The 16,250-nt window shown below is 36.2% G+C and overlaps 1 protein-coding gene across 1 annotated transcript in view; it reads right to left on the reverse strand.

The window, feature by feature from the left end:
* The window catches only part of LRRC9 (leucine rich repeat containing 9), a 110,886-nt gene that overhangs the window by 45,757 nt on the left and 48,879 nt on the right, over nucleotides 1-16,250 (reverse strand). The window contains exons 16-18 of the mRNA XM_029952182.1: nucleotides 14,855-15,067; nucleotides 7,066-7,214; nucleotides 3,373-3,400 (exon numbers count right to left, since the gene is read on the reverse strand). Coding sequence (XP_029808042.1) covers nucleotides 3,373-3,400; nucleotides 7,066-7,214; nucleotides 14,855-15,067 — 390 coding nt within the window. The remainder of the gene's footprint in view (nucleotides 1-3,372; nucleotides 3,401-7,065; nucleotides 7,215-14,854; nucleotides 15,068-16,250) is intronic.

The following is a 16,250-nucleotide window of genomic DNA, read 5'->3' on the forward strand; positions in this document are numbered from 1 at the left end:
GCTCTGTCTCTCTCTGTATCAAAAATAAATAAAACATAAAAAAAAATAAAAAATAAAGAAATTTGTATACCTTTAATATTCATGCATCATTAAATATTCTTTTTTTAATTTTTAGAAATGTTTTATTTATTTTTGATACAGAGAGAGACAGAGCATGAGAGGGGGAGGGGCAGAGAGAGAAGGAGACACAGAACCAGAAGCAGGCTCCAGGCTCTGAGCTAGCTGTCAGCACAGAGCCTGACGCAGGGCTCGAACCCACGAACGTGAGATCTGACCTGAGCCGAAGTCAGAGGCTTAACCAACTGAGCCACACAGGCGCCCCATTAAATATTCTTTAAAATGTTTTTTCATGATTGTATATGATTCCACTAGGTGAATAATTAGGATTATTTTAAACATATTACTATGAACATTTTTGTGGCTAATTGTTGACAACACTGCAACAAACATCCATGATCATGATACTTTAACTGAGACTTATTTTTTCAGAAAGATTAAAAAAACATTTTTTAATGTTTATTTGTTCTTGAGAGAGAGAGACAGAGCATGAGCTAGGGAGGAGTAGAGAGAGGGAGATACAGAATCAGAAGCAGGCTCCAGGTTCTGAGCTGTCAGCACAGATGATTAACTGACTGAGCCACCCAGGCACACCAAAAAGATTTTTTAAATGGGATTATTAGTTTGGATTTCTATATTGTTAGAATTTTTGATAAATACTGGCAAACAATTTTAAAGATGTTTATACCAATTTTCTCTTCCAGCAGTAGAATATGGAAATGTTCATTTTCTTAAATACCCACCAATTCATCTGCCTTATTTTAATTTACATTACTTATTGCCAGTGAAGTTGAACGTCTTTCCATGTGTTTTGTATTAGCCATTTTTAAATTTTATTTTTTGTTTCTTGTGTTTCTTGTCTTTAGCTATTTATCTATTCAGATATTCATCTAGTTTTTTGTGTGAAGTCTTTAAGACTTCAATTTGTTACTTGTATTTGTTGCAAATGAAATTTTCTTTTAAGGTGTATACTAATTCAGACATAGAACAAAGGAGAGATTAAGAACTTAAGAAGATATTTTTCAACATATATTTTTTTAAAAAAGGTAATATTACTATAGATTAAAAATGAACTTGATTTCTTTATAGGTAATTCAAACGACTGGTTGAATTCAGCACAGAATTAGTCATTACTATATAAAGCATAGTGCATATTGTTGGAAAAGCACTTACTATAGTGGTTCATGTTGCAAGAGCTGAATGTAAAGATTGTTAAGATCTTAAAAAAATCCCTGGAAACCAAACAGTGTTAATGACTTTTTTCCTCATAAGTAAGCATAGTAAAATAAATGAATGGAAAATCATTTGCTATTGTAAGGACATAATCTTAGGATAGTCTTTTTGGCTTTATAAACATTTACTACATGGCCTATCTTCTCCCAGTTTTCATCATAAAGTGGTAAAAACTTGTCCAAAATTCTGGCACTTTACATGCAGACTAGCATTTAGGAACCATACGTCATAAAAAGATAACTTTCTTCTTTCCTTGAAAAGGGGGATAAGATCTTCATTTTTGTAATCCCAAGATCTAAAACAGACTCTATGAACTCATAGATATTCAGTATTTTCAGTATTGTAGCAGAGTTTTGTGTCTTAATATTTCTTGTGCTTCAGTTTAAATCCTTCCTAAAATACAGTACAAAACAGTCAATTTACAAAGAATAAAACTCACAACACCTCCTTTAACTATTCTTAGGGATAATGGTTCATTCTCTAAGTATAAATTAACTCTCTCTAGACATCAAGAACACTTCAACAATAAAATTTTCATTGGAAGAGATAATACAGAAGTATTATTTCAATAAAAAATTAGGCACATAATCTAGATTAAGATTGCAAATAGCCATATATATTTGTCTTTCCCCAGCCACCTCTGACTGTGGTGGAGCTATTTTAATAGAAATAAATCTGTTCTTATTGCTTTCCCTCAGATACTCTTTTCCTGATAGTTCGGGTGAGCAAATGACAAACATGCAGCTGAGAACTTTTTATCTTGTATGAATGTTTTGTTTAGACTTTTTAAAACACTATAAAAAGCATATAGTGAATATATTTTTTTATCATTAATGAAGCCCAAGTCTTGCATTACATAAACAGTGTTAAGCTGGGTATTTTGATTGACAATGCAAGGCCAGGATGATGAATACTTAGGAACAATACATTTACTTTCCGCAAACTAGGGGAAGCGGCTTGTAGCATGCGAGGCTACGGAAACTCTCCATGTTAGAGACATGCTTAAGGGAACTAATAGTGAAAATGAGATCTCTCAAAGGCAAATTAAAAAATCTTAGAAGACAGTAAGAGTGAAGGTGAGGGGCCCCTGGGTGGCTCAGTCAGTTGAGCATCTGACTTCACTCACGTCATGAGCTTTTGGTTCATGAGTTCAAGCCCCACATTGAGCTCTGTGCTGACAGCTCAGAGCCTGGAGCCTGCTTTGGATTCCTTGTCTCCCTATCTCTGCCACTCCCCCGTGCATGTTCTGCCTCTCTCAAGAATAAATAAACATTGAAAAAATTAAAATAAGAATGAAAGTGAGTGATTAAACTAGATCAGAACCTTTTGTAATGCCAAAATAAACATAAATCATATTAAACAAACATATAAAACTCATTACTGGAGAACAAAGAGGTGGAGGCAGGATAAATTTCCCATCTCTCTGTATCCCCACATATAAAACAGAATAAATGGATAAACTCAAATTCCATGGACAACATTTATAACATAATTACATGACAAGGTAGACCAATTAGCTCCCAAAGAAGTCAAAGGGATAAACCAAGAACAACTACAAGCCCTACATGGTATCCATGTCTATGTGAGAGGAAGAAGGACACATCAGGTAGCACCTGGTGGACCTGAGAATTAGAGAGCTCCCAGATAGCCTGCCAATGTTTACTGGAAAGTATGGGAGCTAACCTGAGTACAACCAAGGAGGAGTTCTGTCCTTTGCAATACCAGATGAGTGCATGGAACCCACAGGAGAAAGGTCTGAAGCAGCTGGTGCAGTGTAGCCCTTATGGATCTTAAAACTCCCCACAAGGCTACCTTCTCGAACAGAATCCTTCTCAAAGGAAAACTGATGAAGTGAAGTAAAAATATAAACAGGATAAGGACAAAAAAAACCCCAATAAAAGATAAAAGAAAAATGGTTTTAATCTGTATTTTGGAAGAGCATACTGTGAAGCTGAAATACTGACCCAGGCAACCAGTGCCAAGACATACTCTAGTAAAATTACTAAACTTTAAAGAAAACTAAAACAGTTCTTTGGCCATCTAGAAGAAAAGAGCATGTGGCTTATAAGGGAAAAATTCTACCTTCTCATCAGACTTTTCTACAGCAACACTTTATGTCAGAAGAAAAAAGTAACATTTAAGATGCCCAAGGAAATTAATTGTGAGCCAAGCTGTTTATATCTAGCAAAGGTGCTTTTCATGTGGAGAGGACAGAAAAACTATTATCTACAGGCAGTAATGGAAGGCATACTGTTCTCATAAGCCCTTCCTGAGGAATCTATAATAGAATATTTTTCAGAACATCAAAATGTTTAGAGAGATATCAACCCAAGGACTGGTGACAAGAATTAAATATACAGTTACCAAATAACTAAAAGGGAGAGTGTACAGAGTGCAAAGCCAAATGTTCTAACAAAGTATATACAGAATGATCATTTTAATTAATTTTTAAATGAGGAATAATGGAAAGAACATACACAAACTTAAAAATTCTCTCTAGTAATCATATTGATGAAAGTATTAGGGCTGTTATTTTGAGTCTGTTATGTGTATTATAGGGAATAAAGCAATGAGCAGTTATTAAATATTCCACTGCTATCACTTTGGACCCTTGAAACTAAGGATTATTGGTGTGAAGAAAGAAAGATATAGATGTAAGTCACAGAGAAGAGGTTAAGCTAAAAGATTTTCAGTCTTGAATCTGAATTGGAAATACCAATATAAATATATGAGGTTAGTTTTAGTTATACATACATATATGGTCACACACACACTCACACGCACGTACCCACCTTCCCCATAATAAGTTCTGTCTGATGGAAAGACCTAGAAACAATGATCAACCCAGATTGTGGTTCTGAAATACCATTTTTCTTTAAAAGAAACTAGGGCTTCTTAAAGAAATGGCTGATCTCAGGTCTACAAAAGAAAATACAGAAAATTTATGTGGAACATTTTTTATGTCAGGTGGTAAGGAAGCTATCAGAGACCACTATGATCACGACAAAAGAAGCTAACTTTAAGATGCTTCCATTGGCTAAGATGATACAATATGAGCTTCGATCATGATAATAATTGAATGGATAGACTCTCATCAAATATGTTTAAGACTCTGCATTCTTCATAATATTAAAACAAAAAAAGGAATTGCTCATTTTTTGGGAAATCACAAAGAACCATTCATTATCTTCAAAATTGGTAAATAAAGGCAAATAAGCAATTATTCTGCATTTTCTATATGACTGGTACCACTGGGTAACCAAGTAACAGATAAGGGGAAATGTCTTTATGTAAAACTATTCCAACTAATAAATGAAAAAGAAATGATAGAATAAGAATATTGCCATTTTGTAATCACTGAGGGATTAATGGATACAGGCATTAATAATGGCTACCAGCATGAGAAAAGTGAGTCAATCAGACATTATTCGATTCCTACAGTCTTGCCAGAGGAATAGAACTTGAGTCTGATCAGATCTCTGGATGGTACCAATTTGCAGAAAATATGAAGGATGGAGGGTATGTAGGATTGTATCATAAGCAAATCCGCAGGGTCCAAACTGTGGGACACTCTTAGGACTGGAAGGTCAACGTATTTCTACAGATAAACTATGGGGAGTGGAGGGAGAAAGAAGCATTATAAAAGAAACTATAAATTAAAAGAGACTTAAGCAATTTTTAGAGTGGCAAAATCAAACTATTGTATTAGGTAGGGATGTACATTTGGGTGATGGAACTATGGGGGGAAATGCAGGGAGGGGATTACTGGAGAGGTTAGGATAATGATTTCTTGAAGGGATGGGGCATATATAGAAGGGACTTATGTTGTAGGTTACAAAGTTCTATTCCTTGACTTGGGCGCTAGTTACAAGCACATTCACCTTATAATAATTTTACTAAGCCATGTGCTTAAAGTATGTAGTTTTCTGTTTCTGTTTTTTTTAAGTTTATTATTATTATTTATTTTAAGAGAGAGAGAGCGCGCACGAGCAGGCATGTGAGGAAGAGGCAGAGAGAGAGGGAGAAAGACAGAATCCCAAGCAGGTGCCACACTGTCAGCATGGAGCCTGATGCAGGGCTTGAACCCATGAACCGTGAGATCATGAGCTGAACCGAAATTAAGTGTCAGATGCTTAACCAACTGAGCCACCCACATACCCCTGTATCTATTTTATTTTATAATAAAAAGGTGAAAAAAGACATGTGCAGATTATCTCCTCTCTGATCATCCCCCTACCATTCCTGTAGTCATTTTTCAAGACACAGTTATATATTAGATACTTGATATTTGAGAGGTATCTATCTATCTATCTATCTATCTATCTATCTATCTACCTTTGCTAATATTAAAATATGAAAATACCACTTAGGTATATTTGTCCAGTTCTCTAATCTATAAAATGGCCACAGTAGTATTAATCTAATAAGTAGGCTGTGAAGCTATGATGTTAAAAGAAAATTTTCTATCTAAACAGACAACAAAACTATATTGCAGAATACATACTGGGCAGCTGGCTAAGCTCACTCACTAAGTGCCTTCAGGACTTAAGAGTTTACTCATCAAATTTTGTTTCTGAGCAAAATTATTATGGCTGTCATGACCTCTGGAACTATTGGAAAATCATCAGAAAAAAGTTAATAAAAAATGCCAACAATTTATATCTAGTCTTGGGACCTCTGTTAAACTAACCTGCTTTTTTTAATGTTTATTTTTGAGAGAGAGAGAAAGAGAGAGAGAGAGAGAGAGAGACAGAGAGAGAGAATGTGAGGGGGTAGGGCAGAGAGAGAGACACAGAATCTGAAGCAGGCTCCAGGCTCTGAGCCGTCAGCACAGAGCCCAATGCGGGGCTCCACCTTAGAAACCATGAGATCATGACCTGAGCGGAAGTTGGACAGTTAATGGACTGAGCCATGCAGGCACCTCTGTCTTCTTTAATTAGCTGTATATCGAACGCAGACTATCAGGGATTCTATTAAAAAGGACCTCGGCTTACCAAAAGAAACGAGAGAGGGGGTTTAGTCACTTAAGGTCAGTTAGCAAAGTAACATTTCCTACCAGAGCAGGAGAAGCAGCAGTGCAAGGGCTTTGATATGGTTGAAAGCAGGCAGGGAATGAGGAGCTGAGGGTGACAATGATGTATTCTGAAAAGGTATGTCAGTGCCTGAGACCCAGGGAAACAAGGGATGCTGGGTTGGAGTTCTGGAGCCACATATGTAATTATCTTCGTTATACAGTATATAAGAAAGAAAACAAAAGTCAGATAAGATGCTTAGCTCTGTGTACATGTGCAGTACTGTCTTTGTCCTATGATCTAGAGAGGGTGAACACAAGTTCAAGAAGGTCCGTGCAGATGACATTCAGAAAGAAAGAACAAGGCAGAAAGAAAGAGAAATAACAAAATGAAAAATGAACAAATGGGAAGAATTGACTGCCTTCGATATGAAGTAGTAAACTAGAAAATGAAGAAATAGGACTCAGGAGCAGAAAAATAAGAATTAGAAAACAATGAAAATGACAGTTTCCAAAAGATATTTTAAAAACAAGTCTGGGGTAGTTTAAATAAAATTATTTTAAAGTAGCTAGAAATCAGATGACCACAGGTGTATATTTGGTTTGCAAATGGAATCTGAATCTAAGACCTATTTTAGAAAAAGTAACATATCATAATGTATATATGTTTGTTTTTACTTTGAGCTGTGTAATCCTGAATATAGTATATTTGAGGTCATAATTACAAAAATAATTTATCTATTAAATTAATAATTTTATTTTACCTAAGTAATTTCAAAAGGGCAGTTCTTACCAAGTGGTATATATCATCTAAACAGGTAAATTCATTAAAGCTGATATTAAGTTTTCGAAGTCCTGTTAACTTGGAGAGATCTCTCAATTTACTCAAGCGGTTTCCATGTAGATTCAGATTCTGAAATGAAAGGTACAATAAAAAAAACAAGGCAGATTATATTCTACATCATAGTTATTGAGCTAACATTGAGAGAGAGCCAATAAAATATATATCTAATGTATGATTTCAAAAGATACAGTTTATAATAGCATCACTGGGCCCTGTTCTTGATTAATTTGATTTTCCACTTGAGTCTAAAAAATTTTTTTAATGTTTATTTATTTTTAAGAGAGACAGAGAGACAGAATGCGAATGAGGGAGGGGTAGAGAGAGAGGGAGACACAGAATCTCAAGTAGGCTCCAGGCTCTGAGCTGTCAGCACAGAGCCCCCACACGGGGCTCAAACCCACAAATGGCAAGATCAGGACCTGAGCCAAAGGCAGAGGCTTAACTGACTGAGGCACCCAGGCGCTCCTCTTTTTTTTTTTTTTTTTTGAAAGAGAGCAAGTATGTATGTGTGCAAGAGTTGGGGGAGGGGGAGAGAGAGAAAGAGAGAGAGAGAGAGAGAGAGAGAGAGAGAGTGTTTTAAGCAGGTTCCACACCCAGCACAGAGCCCAACTTTGGGCTCAGTCTCATGACTGTGAAATCATTACCTGGGCTGAAATCAAGAATCTGACGCTTGGGGCACCTGGGTGGCTCAGTCAGTTAAGCCTCCGACTTCAGCTCAGGTCAGATCCCACGTTTGTGGGTTCAAGCCCCACGTAAGGCTCTGTGCTGACAGCTAGCTCAGAGCCTGGAGCCTGCTTCTGGTTCTGTGTCTCTTTCTCTCTGTGCCCCTCCCCCTCTCATGCTCTGTCTCTCTCTGTATCAAAAATAAATAAAACATTAAAAAAAAAAAAAGAATAGATGCTTAACTGACTTAAAAATTCTTTCTAGAAAATAGCTAAGTACATTGTTAAGATATTTATTAAAGCATGTCTAATTCTCAGGCTAGCCAGTGAACAATATAGACCCTCAAGATTTTGGGTATTGGCTAGGATGCCTCACAAGAGAGAAGATGACAAGGATACACCTTGATTGGAAAAAAACTGTATGAAGGCACAGGACTAAGGAAGAAAGGCTGAGGAGGCTAAAGTAGGAGGACAGATACTCAGAGGAGGAGGTGGACAGTGTTTCCATATCAGAATTTGGCCTAGTCTTTCCCTGACCATTTGATCCTGGGCAAAACAAAAATGACTGTTATTATAGATTTTTTTTTATTTAGGGGATACCTCATGTCTACATATTTTTCTGTCTTTACACTGCACCATTGTGAATGGTCTCAAGTGAAGATTATGTTTATGCATAGTCTACAGAATAAGCAGCGGCACAAGAAAAATGTTTTAATACAATTTAATATAAAATGTTTAAATATAATTAAAATGTTTTACTATTCACCAAAAAATGGGTATTATGATAAAATCAAACATCTACTTCCCAACTCTCTTCACTCAGCACCACCATCTTATACCCTATTATACTGTGGAAATAACCAAAGTCTTGGCAGGGAGAAACATATAAATGTCAAATAGTGGTCAAAGCTTAGTTAAAATTGTTCAGAAGGGTCAATTTATGCAGAGTGGCTTATTCTACAGGTCACATTTCTGTGTCATCCATGATACATTCTACAGATACCTTACACTTAACGTGTCCGAACTGAATGCATCATTTTCCATATGTATCTGCTTGGTAATCTGTTTTTTCAATCCTGACTAAGAGTTTCACTCTCTATCCAACAGTTATTATTAACCACCCCTTTTCCCCCTTTTCCATATACATTTGATTCTAGAAATGTTTTTCAAACCAACCATTCCATCACTATTACAAGTGCCTCAGTTCAGACTATTATTTGTCCTTTGGACTACTACAGTAGTATCCATTGCGTATCCATACCATCAGTCTGACTTTAGTTAATTAAAAATCTAACCACAAGTGGCCACGGCTAGGGTCTTTAAAAACACAGGGCCTGTTCCTTAAAAAAAATCTGACATTTTACAATTTGCCTTTGAAAATCCATCCTCTTGTGGCTATAACCTCCTGCACTTCTAGCTACAGCCTCATGTATCCTTCTTGTACTCCAACCTACACCTTCACCTTCCATGGTTACACACCTTATGTTCATAGTCACCCTGTGTTCCCTAATCACACTAGGATCTTTCAAAACCATGTGCTTCTAGATAGAGTATTTCCTCTGCCTGGAAGACATAAGCAACTGAATTTCTCATATCTTTCAAAAATCCACACAAAACTTATCTCTTTCTGTGGAACTCTCCCAGCACAACTCCAAGCATTCTATATTTGTGTACATATCTGTCTCTTCCACTAAAATTATGTCCTTGAGATAGGGAAAATAAGTAATTCATTTTGAACCCCCAATGCTTACCTCATTGCCTAAAACATAGCAAATGCTGAGGAAATGCTAGATGAATAAATCAATGCAAAAGCCAGACATACAACTAGTAACTCTATTTTTTAATCAGGTGTAATTAACATACAGTATTATATTAGTTTCAGGTGTATAAGATAGTGTTTCTCCAATTCTATACATTGCTCAGTGCTCCTCACAATAAGTGTACTCTTAATCCCCTTCACCTATTTCACTCATTCCCTCCCATACCCCTTTATTTCTATGTATTTTTTTAATTAAAAATTTTTTAAATTTTTTAAATTTTTATTTTTGAGAGAGAGAGAGAGAGAGAGAGAGCGAGCATGAGTAAGGGAGGGTCAGAGAGAGAAGACACAGAATCCAAAGACAGGCTCTAGGTTCTGAGCTAGCTGTCCACACAGAGCCTGACAGGGGGCTCGAATCCACGAACCATGAGATCATGACCTGAGCCCAAGTCAGACTCTCAACCGACTGAGCCACCCAGGTGCCCCTATTTCTAAATGTTTTATTTATTTTTAGATGTCTTAAAAAACCCAATCTAGAGGGGAAGACCGAAAACAAGAGGTGTGTGTGTACCCTTGGTTTCTATTTTAGTAATGGCTCAAAGGAAAGAGGATAAAGGCGGTGATGTCTAAACATTCTTGTTGTAGTGTCCATTATTTTCACAAGAAGTCCTAGAAGGTTTTTCTGGCTTTTAAGCAGTATATGCAAATTTAGGGTGAGAAATTCTTCCATTCTTATGAGTGTTGATCAAATTAAGGCACTCAGATGGAGGTCACGAGGAAACCAGGGATTCTGACGTCTTATTCTCCTCCTCACTGTTTTTTATCTTATGAACCAAAGATAATAAAAAGACCTACCTTTCTTTAACTATTTTTTTAACTTTTATTTAATCCCTTTAAATCTATAGAAATGTATGTTGTGGAAGTTCAATTCAATCAAACTCATGCATTTAAACTTTTCATTACTAAAGCTTTATTATCAAAAATTTATTATAAATAAATAAAATTTATTCTTAAATCTTTACCTTACAAGGCAGAAACAATAATTTCTCCATATTATCAACTCAAAGAGTGCTCCTATAATCACTATATTGCACCTTTACAATACAGATGGTGATACTGCCATCATGTTATGAAGCTTTCCTTCCTCCCTAATAATAATGGGTTAAGGTCAAACTTAATCTCCTAGACTTGAAGATTTGGTGGATGGTGATGACATAGTTGGACCAAAGCAACCCACTTCAATAAAGATGTTTTCTAAATATTTTCTGAAGCAGACTCAATACTATTGACTACACTTATTATTTTTAAAAATATTTTTGTGGCCCCTGGGTGGCTGAGTCAGTTAAGCATCTGACTCTTGATTTCAGCTCAGATTACAATCTCATGGTTCATGGGATTGATTCCCCACATCAGGCTCTGCACTGACATCTCTGAGCCTGTTTGGGATTCTCTCTCTTCCCCTCCACTGTTCATACTCTCTCCCTCCCTCTCTCTCTAAGAAATAAAATGAATAGGAGTGCCTGGATGGCTTAGTCAGTTAAATGTCTGACTTCAGCTCAGGTCATGATCTCGCGGTTCGTAGGTTCGAGCCCCATGTTGGGCTCTATGCTGACAGCTGGAGCCTAGAGCTTGCTTTAGATTCTGTGTCTCCCTCTCTCTCTGCCCTTCCCCTGCTAGTGTTCTGTCTCTCTCTGTCTCTCAAAAATAAATAAATGTTAAAATAAAAAAATAAAATAAACAAACATTAAAAAATTTTAAACATTTTTGCATTGTTTTTGTTTTATAAATCACCTGGAAAAATTGTCTTCATAAACAAGTGATCAAGAAATGTCACATTGGAACAATGAAATTGACTTTCAAGAGAAAAATAATTTCTGAATATTTATCTGAATCTCAGCTTTCAGGGTACACATAGAAAGCTGGTGTCCTGTGAGAATAACTTGTCTTCTCAAGTATTCTTATCAGTGTATCAATCAAATATTAATTTTCTTGCTACTTCTGCAGTTCAAGCAAGCCAACTTTGTCTCTAAGAACCATTTGATGTTTGTAAAGATATTGTTTTTATTTTATTTTATTTTAAAAGTTTATTTATTTATTTTGAGATAGAGAGAGAGAACCAGCAGGGAAGGGGAAGAGAGAGTGGGCGACAGAGGATCCAAAATGGCATCCATTCTTTCCTCAAGACACCATTATTTTCAGCTTTTAGAAAATTATCACAATATGATTATTTTGTTAGCACAAGAAATTCTAGGAACAGTTGCCAGAAAATTGTAGTAAATATGCTACTCTATGATTTAAAAGGTAGCCCTTGAATTTGGCCCTCTTGTGTAATGCACACTGCACCATCTTATATTGTTGCCCTGGTACTGGGGATATACATATTGAAGAATAATCATAGCCTCAGCCACAGTGGAATTTAGAGTCTAGGAAGGATACAGGGCATAGAACAAATGAGTCTGATGCAGATTGAGAGGTAAGAGAAAACTTGGCTTCAGTGTGGGAATTAACTAGGAGAAGGTGGTCAGGGGAGAACATTCCATGAAGAAGACTAGCAAGTGCAGAGGATCTGTGTTGGATGCAAGCAGAATACATTTAAGAAATAGAAAGGAGGCTGAGCATGGAGAACCAAAGATAGGGTAATATTAAAAGATTCCGGAGAGGTAGACCAGGGACCAGGCCATTCAAAATCTTATAGGCCATATTAAGGACTTTGGTTTTACTTTAAAAAAGAAAAAGGAAAATCATTTGAAGATTTCAAGTAAGAGTGGTAAGGGGTGATGAAGCTATCATGATCAAATCTGCATCTTGAAAAGATTGCTCTAGCTTTAATAAGGAGAATAAATTGGGGGCTCAAAGTGAGCAGGACAAAGCCTCTTTTGTAAAAGCTCTAGGCAGCACCCCCTAACTCCCATATTGAGTTATATTCAGTTATGAATGGCACTTAAAGAACACTTTAATAGAATATAATGTGAATTGTACTTCCTGGAGTTGTTCAACATTGCAATGGGAGAGTATTAGAAGGCTATGGCAGTAGTCTAGGTCAGAGATAATGGTAGTTTGGATAGAATGGTAACAGACTTGAAATGGACAGATCTGAAAGTCAAGGTATGGAGGTAGACTTCATATCTCAATAGAGTTGCTTCAGTGTAAAGTAAGCTGCTTCAACATAGATCAATGAAACAGAATAGAAAACCCAGAAATGGACCCACAACTATATGGTCAACTAATCTTTGACAAAGCAGGAAAGAATATCCAATGGGAAAAAAGATAGTCTCTTCAACAAATGGTGTTGGGAAAACTGGACAGCAACATGCAAAAAAAATGAAACCGGACCACTTTCTTACACCATACACAAAACTAAATTTAAAATGGATGAAAGACCTTAACGTGAGACAGGAAACCATCAAAATCCTAGAGGAGAACACAAGCATCAACTCCTTTGACATCGGCTATAGCAATTTCTTACTAGGCACCTCTCCAGAGGCAAGAAAACAAAAGCAAAAATCAACATTGGAACTTCATCAAGATAAAAAGCTTTGCTTTTGGATAGCAAAGGAAATAATCAAAAGAACAACAACAACAAAAAAAAAACCCAACCTTCAGAATGGGAAAAGATATTTGCAAATGATGTATCTGAAAAAGGATAACTATCCAAAATCTGTAAAGAACTTACAAAGCTCAACATCCAAAAAACAAATAATTAAGAAATGGGAAGAAGACATGAATAGACATTTTTCTAAAGAGGACATCCAGATAACTAACAGATACATTAAAAGATGCTCAGCATCACTCATCATCAGGGAAATACAAATTCAAAGTACGAGATATCATATCACACTTGTGAGAATGGCTAAAATTAACAACTCAGGAAACAATAGATGTTGGTGAGGATGTAGACAAAGGGGAACCCTCTTACACTGTTGCTGAGAATGCAAACTGGTGCAGCCACTCTGGAAAACAGTATGAAGGATCCTCAGAAAGATAAAATAGAACTACCCTAGAACTCAGCAGTTGAACTACTAGGTATTTACCCAAAGGATACAAAAATATTGATTCAAAGGGACATAAACACCTTAATGTTAACAGCAGCATTATTAACAATAGCCAAATTATGGAAAGAACCAAAATGTCCATTGACTGACGAATGGATAAAGAAGAGGTGATACATATATATGTATGTGTGTGTGTGTATGTATATATATATGTATGTATATATATTATTCCATTATATATGGTGGTATATATATATATGTAATGGAATATTATAAAAAACAATGAAATCTTGCCATTTGCAATGATGTGGTTGGAACTAGAGCATTATGCTAAGCAAAATAAGTCAGAGAAAGACAAACATAAGATTTCACTCATATGTGGAACTTAACAAAACAGATGAACATACAGGGAAAAAGACAGAGAGAGGCAAACCATAAAACAGACTCTTAACTATAGAGAACAAACTGAGGGTTGCTGGAAGAGAGGTGAGTGGGGGGATGGGCTAAAGAAATGATGGGTATGAAGGAAAGCACTTTGTTATGATGAGTACTGGGTGCTACATGTAAGTCATGAATCACTGAATTCTACTCCTGAAACTAATATTACACTATATGTTAACTAACTAGAATTTAATTAAAATCTTGAAACTAACTAATAAATAACGTATGTTACTTCAATAGTAATTCAAATTGTTGATTAATTTTGTAATGATAAATCTCTGATATTCTACATTGAATTCTAAGTCCTAGAAACTTATTTGAAACTTAATTATCTAAATCATTTAAATAAAGCTTATTATTCTTTGTATTTAGTAACAAAATCCCTTGTAAACTAGAAGGGTACCCTCTCGGCTTACACTGTCCTGTATGGTAGCTACTAGCGACATGTGGCTGTTGAGCACTAAGGTGGCTGGTCTGAATCGAGATGGGCCGCAAGTGCTGTTGTCTGCAAATATACTCTGGATTTCAAAGACATAGTATGAAACTGGTTAATGACTCTTTATGTTGATTGCATATTGAAATGATAATATTTCACATATATTGGATTTATTAAAATTAATCTTACTTTTAATTTAAAAAACTTTCTTAACATGGCTAATAGAAAATTTTCAACTACATTTTTGATTTTTATTATATTACTACCAGACAACATTGATCTGATCTAGTCCACAAAGAGGAAAGATCAAGGTACTTTGGCTGGCATCACCAGATAGGTGCTTTCGTATCTGTAAACTTCATGTGATGATTCCAAATTCAAGGTTTCTGTCCCCCAATTTTATTCCTTATAATACTCACCACAATATGACTGTAAATGTTAGTGTTGGCAAGAGAAAGTATCGTTTTATCATTCAAACTACTAAGTTTTGGTCTGGGCTTGATCCTGGGATCCATTTTTATAACTTCATCATCAAATTTCAAATCCTGGGACAGTAATGATCCTTCTGAATTTTTTTTGTTTTTTTCTAGAATAACATTGTTGAATGAAGAAAATAACGAGTGAGCCTTGACCTAAAAAATTTATTAAAAATATTGAAAATTTTGGTTGCTGTAACTTATCACTTTGAACAAGAAATAGGCTATGTAAAAAACTTTTTCAGTCATATAGTAATATCTATAAAACTTTTATAACTTTTTTCAATTATATAGTAATGTTTATCATGATTAGAATCACATTAGAAAATCAGTGGCAGTAGATTAAAACTGTGGGCTAAGAATAAATGTGTTCATCCCCTTCCACTGAAAAATCCTTGAAAACTGGCAAAAGATAATTTTAAAATATTTTTTCAGCAGTAGAGAGAACACCAACAAAAGACTAAGAATTGTGAGACACAGGGGCACCTGGGTGGCTCAGTTGGTTAAGCGTCTGGCTTCGGCTCAGGTCATGATCTCACGGTTTGGTTCATGGGTTTGAGCCCCGCATCAGGCTCTGTGCTGACAGCTAGTTCAGAGCCTGGAGCCTGCTTCAGATTCTGTGTCTCCCTCTCTCTCTGACCCTCCCCTACTCGCGCTCTTTCTGTCTCTCAAAAATAAAGTTAAAAAATTAAAAAAAAAAAAAAGAATTGTGAGATACAAATCAGAGGGCACCAAATTGACAGACAAATGGGAGCAGAAATGTAACCTGTAGCCAAAACATATGTGGGAGACAAACCACTAGTGGCAAATGGCATATCAGATAAAGGGCTAGTATCCAAAATATACAAGGAGCTCACTAAACTACATACACGAAAAATGAATGATCCAGTGAAGAAATGGGCAGAAGACCTGAATAGACACTTCTCCAAAGAGGACATCCAGATGGCCAACAGGCACATGAAACGATGCTCAGTGTCTCCCATCATCAGGGAAATTCAAATCAAAACCACACTGAGATACCACTTCACACCGGTCAGAGTCGCTAAAATGAACAAAAGACTATAGATGCTGGCGAGGGTGTGGAGAGACAGGCACCCTCCTACACTGTTGGTGGCAATGTAAACTGGCGCAGCTGCTCTGGAAAACAGTGTGGAGACACCTCAAAAACTATTAATAGAACTTCCCTATGACCTAGCAATAGCACTGCTAGGGATTTACCCAAAGGATAAAGAAGTGCTGATGCATAGGAGCACATGTTCATAGCGGCACTTTCTACAATAGCCAAATCATGGAAAGAGCCTAAATGTCCATCAGCTGATGAATGGATGAAGATGTGGTA

Source organism: Suricata suricatta, chromosome 9 (genome assembly GCF_006229205.1).
Source record: "Suricata suricatta isolate VVHF042 chromosome 9, meerkat_22Aug2017_6uvM2_HiC, whole genome shotgun sequence".
Taxonomy (NCBI): Eukaryota; Metazoa; Chordata; class Mammalia; order Carnivora; family Herpestidae; genus Suricata; species Suricata suricatta.